Source organism: Sprattus sprattus, assembly GCF_963457725.1.
Source record: "Sprattus sprattus genome assembly, chromosome: 5".
Taxonomy (NCBI): Eukaryota; Metazoa; Chordata; class Actinopteri; order Clupeiformes; family Clupeidae; genus Sprattus; species Sprattus sprattus.
This window is the reverse complement of record NC_137924.1, coordinates 29,269,356-29,295,466: the sequence shown is the minus strand read 5'-3', so window position 1 is coordinate 29,295,466 and position 26,111 is coordinate 29,269,356. Positions and strand designations below refer to the sequence as shown.

The 26,111-nt window shown below is 43.2% G+C and overlaps 1 protein-coding gene across 1 annotated transcript in view; it reads right to left on the bottom strand.

Moving 5' to 3' along the window:
• The window catches only part of lrp1bb (low density lipoprotein receptor-related protein 1Bb), a gene marked incomplete at both ends in the record, with an annotated part of 317,704 nt that overhangs the window by 66,034 nt on the left and 225,559 nt on the right, over positions 1-26,111 (bottom strand). Inside the window, 9 exon segments of the mRNA XM_080838235.1 lie at positions 896-1,018; positions 2,612-2,761; positions 3,254-3,367; positions 4,455-4,574; positions 4,989-5,117; positions 5,373-5,498; positions 8,148-8,340; positions 18,409-18,613; positions 23,160-23,349. Of these exon segments, the coding sequence (XP_080694361.1) occupies positions 896-1,018; positions 2,612-2,761; positions 3,254-3,367; positions 4,455-4,574; positions 4,989-5,117; positions 5,373-5,498; positions 8,148-8,340; positions 18,409-18,613; positions 23,160-23,349 (1,350 nt within the window).

Here is a 26,111-nt window from a genome sequence, read left to right as displayed (position 1 = left end):
GCATCATGGATAAAAAGGTGTACCACAACATTCTGGTGGGGCACGGAGTACCATCTGGGAGTCGTCTTATTGGGCCTGGATTTATTTTCCAAGAGGACAATGACCCTAAACATTCTTCTCACCTATGCCGGAACTACCTGCGACAAAAGGAATCTGCTGGATCACTGAAAATGATTGCCTGGCCACCTCAAAGTCCGGACCTCAACCCCATCGAGCAAATTTGGGGCGAGTTGGACAATAAACTGGACAGATCCATTATACATTCAAAGGAAAGCCTTTGGCTTGAGTTGCAGAAGGCCTGGGATACAATTAGTGTTGAAGTTCTAAGGAAATATATTGACACTATGCCAGAGAGATGTGCTGCTGTAATTGCTGCAAAAGGTGGACATACCAAATATTAAAGTTAAAAGTGGATAAAAACAGAAAGACTCACTTCATCTGTTATTTGTTTGTGCTCAGAGCAACCATGTGCATGTTTCATGGACATTATGAGTTGAAATTATGTTTTTGAGGCGAAATTTTTTTACATTTCTTCAGATTCGTAGGGTGTTCTAATAATTTTGGCCACCACTGTATATATATATTATATAAAAGCTGAACTGGAAGATAACATAAAATGAGCCTCTATGAGTAAACATAGTTCCAAAAAATATAGAATAAAAAGAAACAAATAAACTAAAACATCAAATATGTCAGACAGTCAAGAAAAAAAAAACAAAAGAAAGAGAAATCTAGCTAGATAAATAGATGAATCGATTGATATATAGATTATATAGATTAGATATAGATATAAAGATCAGATCTATATATTGAGTGATAATTGCCATAGAAGTATCAGTTTAATAAATGTCGGTATAAGATGAGTGAGGTGTGAGCAATCGTTAAGTGTCCTCACCACACTGGAACTCGTCTGCTCCGTCCTCACAGTCTTTCTGGCCGTCGCATAGCCACACGCTGGAGATGCAGTTACCACTGGGACACGCAAAGTGGCCCTCCTCACACCCGCTCCCCTGGGGCACTGCAGGCACAGAGAAGAGAAGGAGATGAAAGGAGGGAGGGAGAGGAGGAGAACAGATGAGAAGATGAGAAGAGGGGAGATGAGGAGAAATGACAAGAGGGAGGGAGAGGAGGAGAGATGAGAAGATAGAGGAAGAGGTGGAAAGCAGAGGAGGAGAGATGAGAAGATAGAGGAAGAGGTGGAAAGCAGAGGAGGAGATGAGAAGAGAAAGGAGGAGGAGGAGAGCAGAGTAAATGAGCAGTGGAGGAGGGGGAAAGAAGGGGGGATGAGGAGAGGAGAGGAGAGGAGGAGAGGAGGTCACAGGAGAGAGGAAGTGGGGGAGATGAGGAGAGGAGAGGAGAGGAGAGGAGTGGACACATATGTGCAGTAGATGGGCATAAATCAGGATGGTTGGGGGGGTTCGACAGCAACATAGTGATAGTAAGATGGTTAGTAAGACACTTTACCATACTGCCAGTATCCAAATGCAATACCCAGGCCACAGTAAGTGAGACGTGTTAAGTGGCATGTGTTGTGCTCCAGATGGGAGACATCTTATGGCTGAGATGCAGGAGGTGTACGTGTGTTTACTGTGAGGAGCAAAGGCCAGAGCAGAGATGGAGGTAATGGGATATAATGGGAGTTGAGAAGGGAGGAAGACGGCCAATGGGAATGCAGGAGATGACCTGAGAAAAGAGGTGTGCATGTGAAGGGGATGATGGGAAGGGGGATTTGGAGGTGATGGTGTGTGGGTGTGTGGGTGTGTGGGTGTGTGGGGGAAATAGATGCAGGATAAGTGGGAGGGGAGACGAGGGGCATGACAGCTAAAAAGGGTGGTGGTTTGGGGGGGCTGGTGCGGGGGAAGTGGAGGAGCAGGTGCACATGTGTGAGAGTTTAAGTGCAGATGAATATAGAATAGAGTTTGGAAGAATGTGGGAGTCGGTGGAAGCTGAGGAAGGGGAGTTGGGGACTGAAGAGGTGGGTTGCCAGGGGGGTGGTGGTGGTGGTGGTGGGGTGGGGTGGGGTAGGATGGAGATCTGTAGTCGGTAAGCTCCTCGGTCTTGGTCATGTGAGAATTTCTGCGGATAGTGGCCGCAGCCTTTCCCTCTGTCTCTCCCTGACTAAGTATCTTTCTGCTCCCCTGCAATAATGGCATCCCAGCTGTTTCTCATTTCCATGTAAATGGCTACGAATCCACTGGTCCCTCAGCATCCAAACAGAAAAAAAGAAAGTTTGGGGGAAGGAAAAAAAAGATACTTATCTTGCCACCATTAACCCATCAACTTAGTAGCAAAGGAATAGATTCGAAGCAAATGGCCCTATATTTCACTCATATAAGAGGAGAGAAACTACTGCATAGCAGAAGTGGCCATATCTAATATCTTTGGCCATTTACTTCTGTTGCCAGTCATGAACCCATCGCTTCATAAATCATGTATCGGTGCAGATGCGTCTTCCTGTCTTCTCATGCATATATTCACTGACAGGAACTTGTATCGCTCTGCATCGTTAGCCGCGCCATATTGAATGTTTAGACTTTATTAATTCCCTATTAGTGGGCAGTTGCAGTGAGCGTCTCATCTGCGAGGCTGGCGGGGAGTTCTGAGGCGTTACCCTGGCAGTTGGTCTCGTCGGCGTAGTCTCCGCAGTCGTTGGCGCCGTCGCAGATCCAGGACGGGTGCACGCACAGGGAGGTGGTGTTGCAGCTGACGAAACCTTGCTCCGCTGCACCCAGTCGGAAGAAGTCCAAGCAATCCGTGTTATCTGAGAGAGAGAATGTGACAGAGGCAGAGAGAGAGAGAGAGAGAGAGAGAGAGAGAGAGAGCGAGAGTAAGAGAGAGAGAGAGAAAGAGAGAGAGAGAGAGAGAGAGAGAGAGAGAGAGAGAAATGGACAAGTAGATAGGAAAAGAAAGAGAGCGAGAGATGTCGATTCAGATAAATAGTCTAAAGGCTTTTCTAAAACCTAAAGGCTTTTATCAAGAATAAAGAGGTTTGTGTGAATATAAAGCAATTCTTGCAAAAGCCTTTTTGATTGCAGAGTGGAATAGAAAAGCACAATAGAAAATGCACTCATATTAGCATTTACCTCAGCTTAATAAAAAGAGATTTACTAACACTGCCCAGGTATGATTTCAAAGCAACACAATGTGATTGAGAGCCCACCTGTATTTTAAGTGGCCCCATATAGAAACATCCACTGAATACATGAATGCAAATCGACATGCAAATTACTTTCACAATCAGATATTTCCTTACTGCAGTTCTTTTCGTCTGAGGCGTCGGTGCAGTCGATGACCTGATTGCACCAGGCAGAGCTCGAGATGCAGGCCCCGTCTTGGCACGAGGTTTCGGAAGAGGCACACGTGACATCTGGAGAGTGGGGAGAAAATCACAGTAGCATCGACATGGGGACGAATCCGATCTGTGGCTTTTCACTTACACGTCCAGAGAGAATTTCTCCTGATTCGCTGGCAAAGTTTATTAACAATTTTGGCACAAATACACCCATGGGGCCAATGCCATCTACTGTCCCATGAAACACCAGTGGCATGAATTATGTGGATGTGTCTTGGTAGGGGGCCAGGGGCACTGGGGACATGGTATTTAAATTTCAAACTAGGCATTCAATTCGGCCGTGTTTGTGTGCAGGGTATTCCCAGAGTAGTTGGGCCCGGAGGATGACACTACGAATGGTAGCTGTATTTAAATCTATTCAAAACCATTTTAGTGTCTATATGCTGCTTTTCTGTCCCCTAACGCCTCTTCACCCACCAAACGCCACCACTTCTCCTTTAGGACGTCTGTGCATTAGTGTGCTATCCAGCACCGCGCTCAGTAAGAGAAGAATGCCAGCGCTCAGTAAGAGAAGAATGCCAGCGCTCAGTAAGAGAAGAATGCCATTAGAAAAACCTCTATGCACACTTTAAGCACTTTAAGAGACATACTAATTTACTCAGAGGGAATGTTCTCTCTCTCTCTCTCTCTCTGACAAAAATAACACACCGGGGGGAATCCAATCCAATCCAAACTTTCTCTTCACTGCCTTCTGGGAACCATAAATGTTTTGAGGCATTAATAGAGTAAGACTAGAGCTAATCTTGGTACGCTTTTGAGGCACCGAATAGAAAACAACCATTAAAAATGCCACGGCCAGAGTGATCCCATTAGTTTCATGGCCATTTTGTGGTCTATGTTTTAATTTAAAATAACACAGGCTGAATTATAGGTATATTAATATCGAAGTATAGCATTTCTTCATCTTCATCTGCCGTTGGATATCTGCAAATCTCTGTCTGTTTGTGTTTTGTCGCTAATACACTGCAGATATAGGCTGAGTTCTTTGCTATCCACTGTTGGCAGAGGAGAGAGTGGAGAGGTAAAACCATCTGGACAGACTCGCCGTCTCCCTCCAGCCCCCCCAACCCCCAACCCCAAACACACACGTTCTCACACTCACTGTTGCAGAAGGCTTCATCAGAGTTGTCACCGCAGTCATCCACGCCGTCACAAAAGCGACTGTTGGCCACACAGCGTCTGTTGTAGCAGGGGCGGAAGCCTCTCCTGCAGCTCCTATTGTCTGGCAGCAGAAACAGACAAAAAACACATTCAGGAGAGAATGTGAGAGAGAAAGTGAGACAGAGAGAGAGAGAGAGAGAGAGAGAGAGAGAGAGAGAGAGAGAGAGACAGACAGAGACAGAGAGATAGAGAATGGGAAGGAGAGACAGAAATGGAGAGAAAAACATTTTGGGTATAAAGAAAGTGAGGAAATAAAAAGACAATCTTTTTATTTACTGCCTTGCACCCCCCCTCCCCTTATTCTTCATTTGTTCCTCTAGCTGATAGAAGAGAGTGAGAGAAGTGATTTTATTAGGCTGCAGGCCCTCTGAGGAACATGAGCTGTCACCTTGAAGCAAACTCAGTTTGTTCTACCCCTGAACAGGAAGTGCAAAGCCCAAGAACCCCCCCAAAGGCTCCGGGATCAATTACTTACCACAATATTGCATTTTCTCATCTGACTTGTCTTTGCAGTGGGCTATTCCATCGCATGTGAGCTGGTACTCAATGCACTCGCCGTTCCCACACTCAAACTCGGTGTGAATGTTGCAGGAGGAATTCTCAGCTGTGCAGTCAAGTGGAAAAACAGACACATACATTATGTCCTTTGGCATAAACTAAACACCAAATTGTGCAACATTCTTTCAAGCTGTTATGAAAGGTGCTATGAAAATAAAGTGTATTTGTATTATTATATTTGTTCCCAATGCAAAAGGCATTTGGGGAACCTTGACTATACATGCAGAGAAAGCTGTTGAAAGAGTTGATAGTCTTTATGAAACAGAACACGGTGAGACAGAGGAGGGCCAGGTTCTCTTACAGACACATCTGTTATCATCCAGAAGAATCCGCTCCCCCCTGCAGCTGCAGTTCACCTGCCCATTGGGGGTCAAATGGCAAAGGTCACCGCAGCCTCCATTCTGCACTCGACAAGGAGACAGCTCACCTGAGGGAGACAGACAGACAGACAGACAGACAGACAGAGAGAGAGACCGAAAGAAGGAAAGAATACATAAATTAATGAAATTGAAAGATGTAGGTATAGAAAGACAGACAGATATAGAGACACAGACAGACAGAGACACAGATAGAGAGAGAGAAAGAGAGAGACAGAGATAGAGAGAGAAAGGGAGAGAGAGAGGGAGAGAGATAGCAGAGAAATACAAGATAGCATGAATTAAAACAGAAATTGGTTCTCTGCATACGCTTTGGTGTCCCCTATTTGATCTCATGCCTGGGAGAATGTTACTTTACAAGAGAATGTCAGGTTGACATTTCCATCCATGGCCAAACACTGCCTTCAGCATGTCTCTGCTGTTTGGTGAGATTGTGAGAAATAAGCATTGGAACTTCAACAGGGATGGATTTTTATCAGAACCAAACAGTGATAAGGAACCTAAGTACAAATCCCATGGGATTCCTAATGTCAACAAACCACCCAAACAAACAAACAGACAAATAAACAAACAATAACAATAAACATAGTAAACACACAACAAAAACAGCCATGGTGGGATGGGGGGCAGGGCAACAGGACGGATGTGGGCTTTTTTTCTGCCGATATGAGAAGGTTTGGTGTGCAATTAAGACATGATCAGAGCTTGTTATAGTGTGACTACTGCAGCAATGCCTCAGTTCTGAGAGCAGGAACTATTGCAAAGGTGACCCTTCAACGCCAGAAGAAACATGTAGGAGTCAAGATATATACGGGGATATATATATATACTATATAGGACTCTACAAGGAGAAAAAAGGATGCTAGCCACTCTGAAGATTTCATATCAAAGTACAAAACGTAGGCACTGCATCCAGTAAACAGAAACCGCCACCATAAAGTGTGGTTGGTGTTCATCGTTTGCACACAGCATGAATTCCATTAAAGAAATCAGGTTGTAGGAGGGCAGTGCCTGGAACTGCTTCCGATCCTTGTGAGCGTTCAGAGGCTTACCGGCCCCGCTGAACTCCCCCGAGAGCCTTCAGCCCAGCCTCTAATAGCGCTACCCTGATGGGGAAGGAGGATCCGCCGTGCTCAGTAAAAAAGAGCTGAGCTTTCCAAAAGAGGGGATTTGTGACAAATGATCCTCTGGTGGCTGGAAAAATATAGCGCATCTCATACCATCCTCCCAACCCCATCCCCACGAAAGCACTTCTCCCTTTCCCCACCAACATCCTCTTCTTAAACAGCCAGCCTACACCTGCCTTAGTGACTCATTCACTGGAGCCTCGGTGAGCCATCAGTCAGTGTCTCTACGCAGAGGGTATAAAGTGTTCTGCAATGGATGCAATTTAACTCTATGCTTTACGTCATATACACATTCTTCACATGACCTCACAATAAATTACATGGCCCGTGTTACAGTATAACCATACGAGCACCTACAATAAGCAAGATTTAACACAGGTTTATGCTAGACAGAGAGGTATGGTGGGTGCACTGGATGTTATGTGCACTGCCAAGAGATCAAATGTTGCAGGGGAAAACCTGCAGACAGATCTGGCATGATGACAGTTTTTGAGGTGGGACAAAGCTGTTCTCATGTCTGAAGTGTATGTAAATGTGTGTACCTTGGTGTTTCCGGCTACTTCCTGAGGAGGGAGCTCATAAATTGGACACAATTGGAAAACCACCTATTTCTCACACAGATGTTGTTCCCCGCCTTGTAGTTTTAATGGCAGACGCCCTGCTTGCTCCCCTCGGTGAAGAAGGCTGCAAGCAGGTCGCGTGGAATCACACGGCATGATGAAACAAACGAGCAGAGAAGTCTTTCACAGCGGGGTCACCAAACAGCAGCCTCTGGGACGTGCTTAAACCTCATTTCCCACTGTCCTACTTTTCACATTTGCGACAGTTCACAGGCTTGCCGCTTGGCACAGGGACTCTCTCTCTCTCTCTCTCTCTCTCTCTCTCTCTTCTCTCTCTTCTCTCTCTATCTCTCTCTGCCCTTCTGTCTTTTTTATTAATTATGTCCCCAGCTTAGGTTTCCTATTCAGCCAAATAAGTCCATACTAATTTATCATTCCAACTGTTCCTCGCACATCAAACGCGTAAGCACCATAAAAGCGCTCAGCAACGAGGGTTACCGAGTCCCAGGCTGCCGCCTTCCGAGGTGGTGGTGGCGGTGGCGGTGGCGGTGGCGGTGGGGGAGGAAGGAAAAAAAATGGTACTCAGTCATAGAGTTTTCCCCTAACTAATGCACACAGGCTTTTTGTCAAAACAAAACGCTGCAGGGAGAGGGACAATGGCACAGTGTGAAGCACAGAAGAGGCAGATGTGACTGCTGTGACAATGAGCATGCAGCCCCACCAAAATAGCAGGTTTTGAAAAAATATCATGAACACATGCATGAGGTAAAGGAGTTTGAGAGAGAGAGAGAGAGAGAGAGAGAGAGAGAGAGAGAGAGAGATAGACAGAGAGAAGCAAGACAGAGAGGGAAGAGATAGAGAGAGAGAGATAGAAAGAGGGATAAAGATATAGAGAGGGAGATAGAGAGAGGGATAGAGATAGAGAGAGATTGAGACAGAGAGAGAGAGAGAGAGAGAGAGAGAGAGAGAGAGAGAGAGAGAGAGAGCGAGAGGGAGAGGAAGCACTGCTTACAGTTGTTGGTGTCTTTAGCTACGGCGATGATGCCCATAGGCTGGTGGGGTATGTCCGCTCGCAGGACTTTGGTCTCTCCCCCGGTGAACTTATTGGACCTCAAAACAGCCCGGCGGGCCCAGTCGGACCAGAAGATGTAGTCTCCGTAGACGGCCAGCCCAAAAAAGGTCCCAGGTCCAGATCGCACGATGACCTGCGATTAAAAAGGTTTGACTGTGGTTAGATCAATTACACATAAGACATAAGCCCAGTAGACTAAGTGCAACCATTTTCAAATCACTAGAAGAACACTGTGCTTCCAATAGATAGGTCAGGTAAATTCCCAGTCTGTATGAATAGATACCGATCAACATTACAAATTCAATTTTGGCATTATTAGTGTGCTTGCCCGAAGGGAAGCACAGTATTGTTGTTGTCAAGTTTTCTTTCTTTATTCTCCCAGTTTTTCTTGCAGCTGACTACTCCTCGCCGGATTGAGATAGAGACGCCATTCAAACACCTAAACGTCCGGCCCGATCCGGTGCAACCTGCTATGACTTTTCGTGGCGGTACTCCTTGCCACTTTTTTTATTCCTCTTTTTTCATCACCTTTTTCCCCCATAGACTTGCATGGCAGAGCTCTGTGCCATTATGACATCATAATAGGGTCATTAAACTGGCTTGCACCTGTGCTTCACTGAGCCTCACTGACACCTGCGCCAAATCCAAGGAACCTATTCTCTCAGTCCCTCTCAATTCAACTTTGAAAAAGAATAAGAGTAACTACAGTTTCTAACCTAGCTACTGATGGAACTGGAATTATTGTTATTATTATAGGTAAAGATGTACTTCTCTGTATCTACAACTCACTCTGAACGTATACTACGTCTGTCTCTCACTGAGATCCAATGCAAATGACATGTGACCCTCCCCCCCCCCTCTTCCTGCTAGAGGCCTTGTGTCCTGGCATCCCCATCCCCCCATAGGTGACCCTCTCAAATGTATCCCACCCCCCCTTCTCTTTGTATAAAACCTGATAGCATACTGCATCAGGTTAGACCGTTCTTGAACCAACAGCGAGAGGGGTCTCCATGCTGCAATACAAGCCAACTGAAACTGACTCTGCCTCTGGTCTATTCTTTAACTTTAGCGTGCTTTATTAATATTCTATTAGATGGTCCTTCGCAAAGCCGGGAGTTATTAACTCTCAGAAACAGCAGAGAATACAAGCCGACGCTTCAAAAACTTTGAACGGAGACGGGTAAGCGAATTACGCTCATTCTATGTGCAGAACTGTTTAAGAGTTGGGACAGTAGAGATTGTACTTGCTGTCTGTTACTGAATTTGAGTTGATCAATTGGTATCTCTTAGGCACTGATATCCGGCACTATGGCGAATTGTGTAAGGGATGGAAGCCTAGTCCTAAAGGATAAAGACTGGTTAAATTATATAATATTTATATAAAGTCTCGGGATACCAACGTTGTAGACTAACGTTGGGTCTGAGAGAATCACACGTCGGTGGTCCAGGTTTGTAGCGCTGTACAAGCTTGGAGTAAGTCTACCATCGAAGGTGCTCTCGTGGGGGTAGCTAGGTGGACCTGTTCGGAAGTGTTTTCAAGAGAGCTCTATTTACAACTCTGCACATAGAAAAAGTCCTGTTCGCTATAATTGACTAATACTATTCATTATAAGGACCAGGAAGAGTCGGTTTCGGTTGGTTTGTTTCAGCGTGATATGTTTGTCTGTTCCGTGTTTCATGTTCGTTGTGTAAGCCTGTGTGCGTCCATCTGTGTTGTCTTTGTTCTTAAAGTGGCCAGGCTTGACTATCAGTAGTGATTCAAACAGCCCCATCTATCCTATTGTCTAAATTTATCTAACTTAGTCAGTTAGAAGGAGAGGAGTGAAGACTTTTAACAAAGCCTTCATCCTGGGTGTATATGTTTAAGATACATGGAAATAAGATGCCTTTACGGAAACACATACGTAAATGTATAGACACATTAGCTGGGCCCACAATATGTTGGAATGCCCCTTTTAAGTAAAATCAAATGAGCTCGCTGTTCAAGTGATCTGCCTGGTAGTCACACAAAGCCAGTGAATGTTGAGGAGGCAGACTTCTGCTAACTCTCTGTGTTCTGTGTTGCCTACATGTTGTAACCAGATTATTAACTTCTCTTGTCTTTGTTTCCCCACGAGTCAGACAACGCGTGTTCCGAGCGAACAACTGCGCAAGCGCTCTCTTGTCTGTGTTTCCACGCGAGTCAGACAACGCGTGTTCTGAGTGAACAACTGCGCAAGCGCGCGTGTGTGTACGTGTGTGTGTGTGTGTGTGTGTGGGCTGGCCAGCCGATGAATGAATGTACTTACACGACTCCTAGCCGATGAATGACTTCACTGCCACTCACTGACTGAGTGAGAATATAGAATGACATACTTTTGACTGTTTTGTTTATTGTCTGGTATATGACTTTTGACTGTTTTTGTTTATTGTCTGGTATGATTTAAGTCTGACAATGCCTTGCTTTAACTTGTATTTACTTTTCAAAGGTGATAGCTTCCAAGCTATCATATAGGGGATTTGAAAGCTTGTTGTGACTTATCTGCATTATTTTACGTTGTCTTTTGTTTGTCACAACCGTATTCCTTTTTATATTATTTTGTCAAAGTATTGTGCTATGTTGTTCCACCTGTATTCCTTTTTATTTTTATTTTGTCAAAGTCATGTGCTATTTGTCTTTGTTTGTTTCAACCTTTATTTTTATTTACTCCAAGCCATGTGCCTTGACCCCTTAAGTAATCTTGCAGAATCCTTTTACCAAGCACCCCTCCCCCTCCCCCATATCACAGTCAAATGCGAATGTTTGAATGGCTCTAAAACCCCTCATACTGGTGGGGTTTTCATGCGGACCCTGAGATCACACACAACACTTTAGGAGAAGACTACCCCTCCCCTGCCCATCTGCAGCCATCAACACACCCTACCTAACACCTCCCTGTGTCCCGGGTGTTTTTGGCTCCGGCTGAGGTCATGGACTGTCCAGCTCTCCTCAGAGATACACACTCAGCCTAAACAAGGCTTGTTGTGACTTATCTGCACTATTTTATGTTGTCTTTTGTTTGATGTGAGATCTCCCTACTGTGCTATTTTGTTTCCTGTATTCCTTTTTATTTTTATTTTGTCAATGTCTTGTGCTATTTGTCTTTGTTTGGTCCAACCTTCCATTTTATTTTACCATGCCTGTGCCTTCACTCATGAAGTAGTCATTTCATTTCCTGTTACTAAACACCCCTATCCCTCCCCCATATCACAGTCAAATGCAAATGCTTTAATGTTCTCCAAACACCTCATGCTTTTGTTGGCTTCTCATGTGAGACTTGATAAGTACCCGCAGCCAAGAATCTCAGGACCCTGAGATGGCCATGGACTGTTCAGCTCTCCTCAGAGATACACACTCAGCCTAAACAAAAGGACTCTTGACAACCCTGTGACCACAAAGGAAACCTGAACTCATCAACTGGCCATCCACGTGCTTGGTGTTTCAGCACCTGATTCAGCACGTCTTGCCATGATAGAGACTACCCACCCAGAAAACATGGCAGAAGGACTCTGCATGTGGGCTCTGTGTGTTCACAAGATAACTACTGATGGAACTGCAAAACAGATATTCCACTGTTAAATTGTATCATCCCTATCTGTAACATATTTCGATGTGTCCTACCCTGATTGGCTGTTGCCTGGTTATTATTGTGTGAGCATATATATGCTCAATTGGGGGACTGATGGAACTGGAATTATTGTTATTATTATAGGTAAAGATGTACTTCTCTGTATCTACAACTCACTCTGAACGTATACTACGTCTGTCTCTCACTGAGATCCAATGCAAATGACATGTGACCCTCCCCCCCCCCTCTTCCTGCTAGAGGCCTTGTGTCCTGGCATCCCCATCCCCCCATAGGTGACCCTCTCAAATGTATCCCACCCCCCCTTCTCTTTGTATAAAACCTGATAGCATACTGCATCAGGTTAGACCGTTCTTGAACCAACAGCGAGAGGGGTCTCCATGCTGCAATACAAGCCAACTGAAACTGACTCTGCCTCTGGTCTATTCTTTAACTTTAGCGTGCTTTATTAATATTCTATTACTACCGTATTTCCACTTCGTTAAGGTGAGTTGATTGGCAGCATTTTCAGTGTACTGACTGAAATTTTAATGGAAACTGATAGTGTTAGCCGTAGCAGCTAACGTCTCCCATCCATGGGAGTATCCACTGGCAGTTTCAGCTAGCCATAACGGGGGATAATTTTCCTTAATTCAAGTTGTGAAGTAAACAGTAATTCATGAATTTAGTTGTGTGGATATAGTGGGTTAAGGCTTGTATTCCTACTACGGTAACATTAGCTATCCTAGCTGTGTTAAGCAGCTGTAATATATGAGTACGGGGCTAAACGTAAGCTACCTAGACCTATACATTGTAGATATGCAAAAGTACCTTATACTGAAAGAATGGTTAACTTGTTAGCTCACCAGTTTATTTTGTTGCTAATGTTGATGGAGAGGATTAAGCGTGACCGATAGCGTGAGTTAACATCAACCCGTGTCCTGGGAGTAATGATTCATGAGAGACCTTGAACCATTAGGTTACCTGAAAAACGTTTGAGGATGTACCTGGACACAGCCTAGCTGTTGTAGTGTGCTCTACGGTAACGTTAGCTATCCTAGCTGTGTTAAGCAGCTGTAATATCTGAGTACGGGGCTAAACGTAAGCTACCTAGACCTATACGTTGTAGATAGGCAAAAGTAGCTTATACTGATTAAGCGTGACCGATAGCGTGAGTTAGCATTAACCCGTGTCCTTGGAGTAATGATTCATGAGAGACCTTGAATCATTCGGTTAACTGAAAAACGTTTGAGGATGTACCTGGACACAGCGTAGCTGTTGTAGTGTGCTCAGTTTTCGAAAACTAGACTGAAACTAAGAAGGATAACTATGACTAAATGTGACTAAAACTAATATGCATTTTTGTCTTAAGACTGAATCTAAAATAGCTGCCAAAATGAACACTGATATAGGGGACCCCTTAATCTGAAATTCATGGTTGCTAGCTCTAATCAGATGTACTAACTAGGCTTATAAGAGAAGACTAACTTTGTATGCCAACATCACACTTGTCCCTTTCACAATAAACAAGCAAACAAACAAACAAAAACAGAACAACAAAGATACCCTCATATGTCTAAACGTCAGTGGAGCCCAAATATAATGGTTGAGCTTGGTTGCTTGCTAAAATATATTGGTTGTATATTTGAATGACAATTCTGTTAATCAAGTATTGCCTTAAATTATTATTTACATTGATTTAATTGGAATTCAGCTGTAGGCATGAGATCTGTATCTTGGAGACTAATTGCATCCACAATTTAAGTACTGCAAGCTAGACTACTATGCAGTAGACACAACACAGGAGGTCCATGGGCCTGAGAAGGGAAGGGAAGGACTTTAATGTGGCTATAATATGGAATTTTAAATGTGCCTAAAACTAGACTAAATTGTAATGAGTTTTCAGTCAGTGGAGCCAAAATATAATGGTTGAGCTTGGTTGCTTGCTAAAATATATTGGTTGAAAACAAAAAGGTGTATTCAGTGTCACTGCAGATGGTTACACTGGAAGAATGGCAGATTCATCCTACAACCTGCATTCAACGTTGTACTGAACACAGAAAACACAGTACTGTACAGATATCAGTCTGTGAGGCCCCTCAACAACATATGCGCACTTGGCCACTGCAGTTGCTTGTGCTTGATGAACGCAACAGCGCAAGCACACTCTAGCAGTTCGTTCACAAAACGCATTCTAGTTTACTTTATTTCTTTGTTAAATTTGGGTCTGGAAAACGGTCTGTATTCGGTAGATTTCAGTTTTCACTTAAGTACACCACATTAAGTTCAGTAAGTGGGTGAGTACGGTGGAAAAGATGAAAAAAATGGAACACACTTTAAAGTACCCACTACTCTCAAGATGGCGGACACATATCACATAAATACATCACACAAAATCTCCTGGGAGGCTTCTGAAGGGCTGCCCAGTGGCTTCCTCAGTTGAGACCGTTAAAGGAGACATTCTTCCCATGGATCTGACTGAAACCTGGCGCGAGTAGATCAGTGACAGATCAAGCTCGGATTTGTTCCAGACTGCTAGATTGCTACCCAGGTTGTAGGCGTGATTACATTAGGCTCGCCACTATAGAGGGATTAATGGGACAGGTGTTGATGAAAAGAACCCAGCTTGCGCAAAAAAAAACAACTGGCGATCTGAGGGGATTGAACCAGGCTGACTGCCAGATGGCTCCTGATAGAGCATATTGACTTGAAATTAAATCTTGGAAAGACGCTAGTTTTGCATTACGCCTTCGATTTTCGTCTGCTTGTCTTATCTGACGGAGGAACTGCTGCAGAAATTCACTTCAGGGTGATATAATATGTCTGAGATGCTAAACTGGATTAATGGTTTCTTGCCTTGTTTCTGTTACTTATGAACTGTTTGTAAACACTGTTTGCCGTGACGAATAAAAATAGGATTAGATTATGATCTGAGCGGATGAAATAAGGTTTCAGATAGGTGCTAAAAATACCTAGTTACGTACCTGCTGTTAGGGTTTTGTTTGGTGTTCAAATAAAGTATTTTTTAATGTATTTTTTTGTGAGCACTTTCGGTGAAAGTGTCTCTCAGTGTTTGGATAAACATGTGGCATGTCTAAACACAAATGTCTGAACACTGGTTGACAGAGCGAGTTAAGTGAGCAAACAAAAAAATAGCAATCAGGGCAGAGGCCCTGGAGTCGTTCCCATCTCTATGACACGAGCACTCATGCCGGGCTATGACTTCAACCCCAGAGAAGGGTGAGGCAACTCCTCAGTGAGGCTCTAAGTCATGTGTCACCTCCTCCATATCCTGTCAGGCATGTCAGGGAGGGGGGGAGATCCCCACTGCAAGGACACTGCGAGGCTGCCCGTGTTGATAATCAGTTAGCTCTGCCTAATTTTGCCATTTTTAATTGGGCAGTTGACAGGACAGCCCCTGAGGGGGCCTCAAAGTAAGCCTTCATTAGAGGACGCGGACTGTGCGTGGGGGCGTGTGGGAGGCCGAAAGGCATGACACGCGAGTTGGGGGCAAACGGCCGGGTTGGTTCATGTGTAACTAATTGAGCCGGGGCCGAGGCCCTCATTCTCCGGGATCGTGTCAGGCACAAATTGAATTCCCCCAGCAGAGAGGATCCCTCAGAAGGGGAGGATTACGACGTGGCGAGCGCCACGCCATGACAGCTCTTCCCAATGTTTGACATTAAAAATGTCTCCACAGTTCTGCTTCATCCTCTGGTAAGAGGGGAGCAGAGGGTATCGACTTGCATACTGACTTTCATTAGAAAAGCTACAGTGCTGAGAACGAAAAGGAATGCCTGAAAAAGAATGTGCTGCACTGGGTTTAATATTTTGGCTAATGCCTTTTAAATACTTTGTTTGGGGGAAAAAGGTGCTTAGAGTGATCTTAAACGTGTAGGGAAAGTTATTGAAATATGCATACAGTTATTTAGCCATTATAAAATTGTAACTATGTGGTAATGTACGTTTTCATCTACAACCTAATTTCAACCAACCTTAAATAATGTTGATGTCTGAACGTCTCCATTAGAGTGTTTTGGCCCCTACTGCAACCGTTAGGCTACCATGTTATGAGGGAGTTCAGAGCTTTACTTGTTTTGTGAGCACCTAAACTGGGGAATCAAGAAGATAAAATGTCTGGACATTTTTTTTTCTCTTGATACCTGTTGCAGCTCAAAGGCTTCAGCTCTTCTGGCCTCCTGATGGTGGTATAAAGTTATGTGTCTGTCATCCTCCCTGCCACTGCTTCATATGCCATACGTTTGGTCTCAGGTGCATAATTAGATGGTTTGACGACTGCAGTGAAGTTAAATAGCCTAATTGCACTTTATGTTAATCTGCCTTGTATTAAGTTGTGAAATTGTAAATAGTGTTTAACACGACATAAAACTTAAGGCATATTGTTGCATTGAACTACTTATTCTGCCTTTCATCTTACATAGAGATCAAACTAAAAGTTCATAAGTTTATACACATTGAGGTTTTTTTTTGTGTTATCAGAATATTGTTGAAATAAGGCTTGGAGTTGAATCAAATTTTGATTCAAAATAAACCGCTTCAAGGAATTACTTTGGAAAACATCTCAATTTAATGCATTTTGTATATTGTTTGCTCTTTCAATAAGAAGGGCTGTGTGGTTTACTAAAGCATCGGGTACTTTTCCACCAAATACCACCACTAACAACAACAACAATAATGATAATAACAATGATTCAAATATTCAAGATATTCAGGTATTGGAAACGGATCAGAACTGAAGAAAGTGGACTCTTCACTATTGTTAAGTCATTACACATAACAGAACTCCTATTGACTACAGGCACAGATATTCTAAGAGATCAGATTATTTCACATCCAAACTCCTATGGGTTTTTCTCTGATAAGTCATTTTTAAGAAATACCTAATTAAGTGTGAATGTTTTTTTTCTTTCTTCATACTCATTATTTTAGCTCCCTATTAAAACCAAGCCGATCTTAAATCATTAATCATAACACAAGGTTGGTTTACACTGAAGAAGTGAAGCGGAATAAAGAAAAATGCAGTAACTGCACATGGGAGCACTTATTTAGCAATATGCTGAATGACCCAGTACAAATGTCAAGTGCAGTATAATTATGTACTGTAGTTTACACATCCTTAAGCTAAACAGATCCCAGCCATCGGTGCTGAGAGTCTAATCCAATGATCCAATTCAGCGTGTGTAGAAACACTTGGCCATTACAGTTTATAATTAACAGTACCTATTGAAGATATGTATTTTACAGCAAATGTCCAAACATTTCTACATATTGTACAAACATGACTACAACTGTTAACAGTTGACCGTAGCCTGAATCTATCCCTAATAGGGTTTTGTATTGACAACTGGTCTAAATGGTTTAGACCACGGGTAGCCTGCAAAACACCCCTGCTTCCAGGTATTGGTACAGCCATGGGGTAGGCCTAGGAAACAGGAAGTGAATGTGAAGTTAAACGGTGGCAAGTGAAACTGTATACAGTGTAGTAATGGCAAAGTTTTAGCAAATAGATAAGACTATTTTAATAGGCAGTGTGAATGTGTGCAGTCCTTGATTCAAGTCCATTCATACAGATAATGGGTGAGCAAGACAAAGCAAAGTTTGTTTGATGGCAGTTAATACGGTGGTTAAAATGGTGGTTAATATGGTGGTAAAAATGGTGGTTAAGGACAAAATGAACAATAAACCTGAAATGTAAAACAATACAAAGGCCATGGTGACAATGAATATCAACTTACAGTAGTGGCAGGTCAGCCCACTATTCTCTGATATTCTCTGACTCTATTCTGCTGGCACATGACCAACTGTGTCCTTCCTACACGTCATTAACTTTTAAGTAAAAATCAATACCGTGTTTTTGAAAGTCGATGCAGTGTCATAAAACATGATATTGTAATACTCAAGTGTATTGACATTTTCTTACTTCTCAAGACATTATCCATTTGTTCCCAGTGTCCTAATGACCTTGGTTTCTCTGTTTAAGCTTTCTCAAAACCCCTTACTTTAGGCCTGTACAGGTAATTTATCTGACTGGAAACCATAGGAGTCGGCTGGATGGAGCTTCACAGAGAGTGTCTGTTCTTCAAGATCCACAGCCACCAAAAGCACACCCTCAAATATATCAAAGAGAAACAAAGATAGTGGGAGAACCCTGAGCGATATTTAGACTCAAAAAATAAATAGATAATAAAATAATGTGTAGAGGAATTTTCAGAGGGGGCTATTATTTTAGTGAGCGATCCTACTGCTGAAGGATAAAGCGCTTCATCTATGAAACCCCTCAGAATAGACGAGAAGAGCCAAAGAGGTCCCACGGCAACATTCAGCAAATATTTAGAACAAAAGCGTTCCCCTCCTCATATGCCTACATATCCTCTTATCTACAATGATTTATTAAAGCCACGGGGATCACCTGAAAGCATTTCCTCTGGGTAAAGCACCACAAAGCTCTGAAGTGTATTAATCTGTACAGCCCATCCACTAAAAATAGCAAGCGTTTTTTAACACATCTCCACCCAGCACCCGCCTCTTTACACAGAGCTACTCAGCATTGGTAGTGTAGCAGCGCGGGTGAAGCAATTGAACACAATTACACTCACCTGTCTGTTTGAGCCGTCGTACTCGCACCTCTCGATCTTGCCCAGGCTTCCGTCGGAGAAGTAGAGTTTCTCGGCTTTGTGGTCTATGGTGAGGCCGTTGGGAGTGAAGATGTCCGTGCCGACGATCACCTTTATGTTGTTGCCGGCGAGCGTGGAGCGCATGATGCTCGGACGTTGCTCGTTCCAGTTAGTCCAGAACATCAGGCTGAGGAGGTTCGAGAGGAGAAACACAGTCATTACTCTACACAATCAAAGAGAAAGTGACGGAAGAGAAAGGATGAGTTGACTATTGTCCCTTCATTGTTTTTTCTGAACATCCCATGTGTATCTCTTGAAGTACACAGGAATGTATATGTAAACATACAGCCTTGTAATTGAACCCCCCCTACCCTTCAGAAATTAGGCTGGAAGCTTAACTTTCATCATCCCCAAAGTGGCAACTGAGAGACACCCAGACAATAAAGGTTATTTATTTTATTTATTTGTCCTATGCACTCTTATAATTGGTTCTAAAAGTGTGCATTTTCCAGGAAATATTGTATTCCACCACGGTATGAAGCACTCAAAACTAGTTCTGTAACATATAGATGTCATATTCATTTGGAAGCCACGGCATTATCATGCACACTGCATATACATATCCCTGGAGATCACTTGAAACCCCCTCAGGGACGACTAAGCAAATACGATCTGTGAAATTGAATCGAGGACAAGATGATGACTTTAATAGGGTAGAGATTGAAACATTAAAGGTCCTCCCTATCTGCAGAGAAAATAAATCCTGACAGACATCAGAATTATTCATAGCTCATCTAGACTTTATGATTACGGTGGGTCTCTTCTGTGTCTAATCTAATCTAATCTGACCGATCGTGACCTGTCTTTTACAGTAATCCACAAGTATTAGTGTCAATAACGAGCAATGCACCTCTTTTGATTCCCTTGTGTGCCTGCAGTAAGATAAAGTAAGATAAAACGCAGGTTTGTTACATATTGAGACACAATTTGTATTCCCTGTCATGACAGAGAGACAGGGAGAAAATGGAAGAGTGAAAGGGCAAGCATTCATGAAATGAGTTGATATGAGAAAATATGACATTGAAAGAGAAAGAATTTGCAAAAAGTATGTATACACGTAGATAATAATGTGCATTGTTAATTCAGAGCAGCCTTTGCTACTGTAGATGACCCTAAAGTTTGAGAGACCTTGAAATAAAGTTTGAATGATGGCAAGAAAAAAACAACATCTGCCATAACAGCTGATATGAATAAGAACCGCATATTCTGTTACATGTGACCGCTAACCACTAACCACTTATCACCCAACTCCATTGAGATACTAAACAGATGTGTTAAATCCGAGTTCCTTTAAGATAGTGTTCTCGAGTTAAACACTACCTCCTATCTCCCACATGCTTCACATCTTATCTGAAACTCAAGCTACTACTATCACTCAGCGGCTAAACTGCTTTGATTTATAATTAAATGATAATCAGGTGAAAAGCGCTCAATAAGCTAGACACTCAACAAGCAATCAAAACAATGAACAAATGAATAAACAACGACATAATATTCATTATTAACGCCGCACAATGTGTTTAAATGAGAGGCCAGACGGTGAAGGTTGTAACTCTAAAGATTATGACTTTGTAGAACAAATAGTAGGCCTATTTCCAGTGGACCGATGTGCCACCTTGCCACCTTGCCACCTTGCTGCAGGTAATGAGACGGCCCTTGCCATAATACAGTCCGCTGGGATAGTTTAGTTCTGAGCCCCGGTCACATAACAGGAACTGACATCCAATGTCAGCTGGCTGAGATTTTTGGGGTGGCGCTGGCTAACTTGAGTCCCGCAACACGCCACTGACATAACACTGTGACATCATGAAGTAGTTAGGCAGATGTGTCATGACAAGTCATGCTGCATGGGAAATGACCTGCTACTGTCAGATCCTGTTTGGCTGACTGGGGTACGTTACAGTCATGGAAACGTTCCCAGCGACTGTTAACTGATGGCACAGGCTAAACTTAGTGTTTTATACTTTTTGGAGAGATTCACAAAATCATGTCACGACACGTGTCAAGACCTTTAGCAACACTGAGCCTAGGGTCGCACCCTGTCAAGAGACGTAACAGGGTGACAGGAGTAGGTGATGACTCTTCAGACGACCTCCCAGTTCACAGGGTCTACTGTATGTAACACCCAAGGCATGGACATGACGACACGGTCACATAAGGTCAGCGATGTTGACCATCACCAAGTGAAGCGAAGAGAGGAGAGGCCTCCTAATTATTCACTGTATTTCAGAACAGGGTTCTTCATAACACTGGCTGTGGTAAAAAACAATGAGAACAGCAGCACAAAAAGGTGAGTATATCACAATTGAAAAGAAACCAAACCAAGTGAAAACAACAAAGAAATATCATATCTATAATACACAGAGGATCCTCTGACATGTTTGTGCGTAGGCTTTAATTGAAAACAGCACTCTTTTGTCTTTTTTTAAAGTCTTTAATGGTCTGTCGGGAAAATAACTTAAATGCTCAGCCACAGAGCCCAATTAATCATTGCGGGTCAAGTTCTAATTAACAGCCGACTACAGTGTGTTTGACGGCATGCCAAAGTACCGACTAAGGATATTTTCTGCGAGGTTGTGAGTTTAATTTATTCAGTGAACCCGGGGTCAGTGCCCCTCCTGCATATTAATTGTATTGCCCCCCCCCCCCCCCCCCCATCTTTGCTTCACAGTAATTTGTGTGCTTGTTGAGTTAAAGTTTGCAAATTCAGCTGTGCTTTCATGTTACACAGACAATTTTCCCTACTATATGACCCGACTGTGAAAACACTGCACTGCCCGCTGCTTTGATGCCTGTGACCTCGTCTTTTCACCGAGGTTAAACCAATTAGAAACTCTTCTACTCTCCCTGACACAGCTGGGGAACAAAGTGTGTTTTTGTGTATAAAATAAATTCACACTCTGTATTTGAAATAAAGAACTGTACTGACGAAGAAGTATTGACGAAGCGATGATGTAAGGGAAGTTGAAAGGGAATGCTTGACTATGTGAAGAATGCACTTTGCACCTCCACCTGCTCTGCATTGGCGTTCTGCAATGTTTTGTAACAGGGGGCACTTTTGGATTGACCCATATCTCTGCCGTATCAGCACACTGCTCCACACGATCTCCACTTAGCAAATGCTATTAGTGTGCGTCTGTGTGTGTGCTACTTAAACCCCGTGCCGTGAATAACAGATGCCGACTAAGTGTGCTGCTAGATGTGTTTATATGACACAGGTCAAAGCCCAGAGGGATTGGAGGGCTTTTCATTCACTCCCAGGTCTGTTACTTCCTCAATTTAATCTCCCTTTTCTAATAGTTCACGTCGAAAAAATACTAATTCAAAAAGAAGCCCACACAAACACTTCCATGTCGGTTGGAAATTGATGGATGGAACCGACATCTATTAAAAAACATATATTTTTTTTTACCCTTTTTGATTCTTCTTGCAGTTCAACTGGTAGAGCCAGGAGGTGGCTCTGTATACGTCATGGGTTTAGTTCTCAGGGGAGCCCACGCGTATGATAAAACATATAGAATTCATACACTGTTGGTCAGTCTGGCTAAAAGGGGATACACACACCTATGATAAAACATACTATTCACACACTGTGAGTCCGTCTGGCTTAAAGGGGCTACACACGCGTATTATAAAACATACTATTCACACACTGTGAGTCAGTCTGGCTAAAAGGGGCTACACACGCGTATGATAAAACATATAGCATTCATACACTGTTGGTCAGTCTGGCTTAAAGGGGATACACACACCTATGATAAAACATACTATTCACACACTGTGAGTCCGTCTGGCTTAAAGGGGCTACACACGCGTATTATAAAACATACTATTCACACACTGTGAGTCAGTCTGGCTAAAAGGGGCTTCACACACGTATGATAAAACATATAGCATTCATACACTGTTGGTCAGTCTGGCTAAAAGGGGATACACACACCTATGATAAAACATACTATTCACACACTGTGAGACAGTCTGGCTAAAAGGGGATACACACGTGTGTGATAAAACATACTATTCACACACTGTGAGTCAGTCTGGCTAAAAGAATAATGGCTGCTGAATAAACACACGTAAAGTGTTGTTAATGTAAGTTAATGTCCCTATGGAGGTATCCGCTGCAGTTCAGGAGGCAGAAGTAATGTCAGGTAATATGAGGGCACTCCACTCTGGTCTTGTTCCTCCTCTCTCTGTATCATCCTGTCCTTGAGTAAGATAATGAGCCCCAAATTGCCCTCTATACGGCTTCCTCCGCTGTTAGGTAGATGTGCCGCACACAATTTAAAGTCCTTTAAATACACTCCGAGTAGAAAAGTGCTTTGTAAACGCAGTCCATTTATAACATCGGTAGAGATCTCTTGATCTCATCCTCAGTGCGGTGTTACCACAGACAGCCGCATTAGTACTTATCACCAGGCGATGTTGATTAAACACAGACCAGAGTGCAGTTCTGCAACAAGTGCTGCCCCTGTACTTAAGCTCGGTGAACGCACTGCTGTTTAAAGTGGTAATAACATGTATATTCTCGGTCAGTGTACCGTGAGTAACGCTGGAGCGTCTGCTAAATATGATATCAGCACAAAAGAGCAAACTAATGGACTTGGCTGATGAAGCGGCTCTGTTAAAACTACGGCGCCGGAAAATGGATTGTAGCAAGTAGAGGGCCTTACTTTTGACACTCGTCCAGTGCGAGCACGTGCGGGTGGTCGTCCTCGGACATGGTGACCACGGCCTCGCGAATGAACGCCCCGTTCCGGGTCTGGTCCACGCTGTGCCTGCTGATGCTGGAGGTGGTGGAGCTGGTCCAGTAGATGGTGTCCCAGGCCTGGTGGTAGGCCAGGCCCTCGACTGAGCCCACGTCTGAGAAGAGGAGAGAAAGAGAGGGAGAGAGAGAGATAGAGAGAGAGAATGGTAGAGACAGAGAAAGAGAGAGCAAAAGAGAGAGAGAGGGGAGAGAGGGAGAGAAGGGGGGGGGGGGAGAGAGAAAGGATGGTAGAGACAGAGAGAGAGAGAGCAAGACAGATAGAAAGAGGGGAGAGAGTGAGTAACCTGATTAACCTCTCCAGCAGAGACATATGGTGCAGCTATCTGCAGGTGTTAATCGAGTCGAACGTGTGACCTTTGAGAGAGGCAGTTGCTGAAAGTCAGTTACCCTGTCTCTATTAAGGGTAGGGAAAAGGTTAATGAAAAGGCAAATATTGTGCATAATCATGTTTTGTCTTTACTCTTTGGACCTGCTCCACATTTGTGCGGACAACATTCACTGCATTAATTCCCTGTGGTCTGGATACATTCCATGTGGTCTGAAGTCCATTTGGGCTAACGGCTAAGATAATTAGCATAGATCCATATATATCAAGATTGACTGGAGACCAGCTTGTCATGAGCACTGATCTTCCGGAAAGGTGAGGTGGATCAGACCCAGTCAGAGAGTCAAACAAACAGGCTGACCCAGTTAGGAGATGAGTCATAAGATCTTAACATCTTGAGAAAAGCCAGTGGGACTTGGGACTAAGTTTTGCAGGACTTCTTCCTCCAGACTTCTGAATGAGACCGGTAGGCTTCTTTTATAGTGGCTTACCTCATTCATAGCAGCTATACAGATGCAGAGAGATATTAATTAATAACTTCTCTTTGTAATTAACTAAAGCACTCACTTCCAGTCACAAACTGCATGTCTAAAACATCTGGCAAGCCAAACTCTTCTATGATATCAGTTTCTGGACTAAAATCGAGAAAACAATTCTGGACTAAAATCAATTCTGGAATATAGCCTGCCACAGCCACACTAAGACAAGGTAGTGGCTCGATCTAGCTGATCTGTTTACATCTATTCAGGTGTCAGTAGATATCTCATGTCTTATTGTCCACTACTTGGACACCTCTTACAAACACACACACACACACACACACACACACACACACACTCACTCTCTCTCACACACACACACACACACACACAATTACACACACTCGTCTTTATATACCACTCTCAGGCCGGCCTATGGTGCAGATAGAGTTTGCATGGGAAATTAGAAGGGTGCAACTATATGGTCAATCAAATCAATATGAAAGCAATTTACTAACAACATAAATATTTATATATATACAGTACATGTATACATATTTAAAGACTTGTCAAGAATACTTCAAGTCCTTTCAATAATTCACATACATTACTTATATGCTTCTGAATCTGAACCATTCTGACATCAAACAGCTTCCCACATCTCTTTACTTTGCTATGCTATCAGTGACTGAAACCGCAGCACGCCCAGAGGCTCCCACTTTAGGCGATGACATCTTGCTCCGCCAGCATCTGAGACCGCCCGCTGTGACGGGTGGCATTGAAGGCCTCTCAAGAGCGCCGCGGTGTTGAGGACAGGCTAAATCTGGCTTGAAATGGCTTGCGAGAGCACAGTGAAGTGCAAGGGGAAACTGTCTGAAGCGGCCAATCAGTAATTAACCGTTCACAATAAAAAAGGTGTCTGACATTTTTTTTTTCTTTGGGAAATTATTTGAGAGGCCGAGGAGTAATTAATGAAGGGGCGTAAGGCTTAATTAGGGAAATATTGGATGATTAACATCTTCACCCTCTATCAGTGACATGATGCAGAGGGGGACTGCGGTAGGGAGAGTAAGTAAGAGTAAAGTAGAGTGTGTGTGTGTGTGAGAGAGAGTCTGTGTGTGTGTGTGTGTGAGAGTCTGTGTGTGTGTGTGTGTGTGTGTGTGTGTGTGTGTGTGTGTGTGTGTGTGTGAGTGTGAGTGTGAGTGTGATTGAGTGTGTATATGAGGGTGTGTGTGTGTGTATGTGTGTATGTGTGTGTGTGTGTATGTATGTGTGTGTGTGTGTATGAGAGAGAGTGAGAGAGAGAGAAAACTAAATATTTACATTCCAGAAAAGAACCAGATGACAGGGATTAAATGTAATTTCACCCTTGCTAGAACAAAAACTGTACACGTGTCAAATTATACTTAAATATATGAAATATAAATATAGATATACCTTGGGTTGAAAACCAGTTGCAACTGGACCCTTCAGCGTGGTCATGGATGAATTGAAAAGGAAAGCAAGAAGAGTTTTCTATGCCTTGAAAAACATCAATTTAATTTTAGATACCCTTCAGAATTTGGCTCAAAATATTTCAGTCAGTAATTGAACACTTTTCATTGCATGGCATCGAAATGTGGGGTCCTTTGATAAACCAAGACGTTGAAAAAGGGGACAAAATCCCAAATGAAGCCTGCATGCTGAGTTCCACAGGAGTATCCTTGGAATGCAGAGGCACGCACCCAACAGCGCACGCAGGACGGAATTAGGCCAATAACCTCTATTATTAAAAACTGACAAAAGAGCTGCGACATTCTGGCAACATTTAAAAACAAGTGAAGCCTCCTCTCCATCATTTCAAAGCCCTTAAGTACCAAAAACTGAACATTGGAGAGAGTCCCCTCAGTGAGATGTTTCTGGGGCTCCAACAGGAAACTAACAAACAAATATGACTCATAGGAATAACAATAACCGACCTAAGGACACTGACACCTCATTAAGAAGAATGAAATGAAGAGAAATTGGCCTCACCAAATAATTAATACACAGAAAGAGAAGTATCTGAATTATT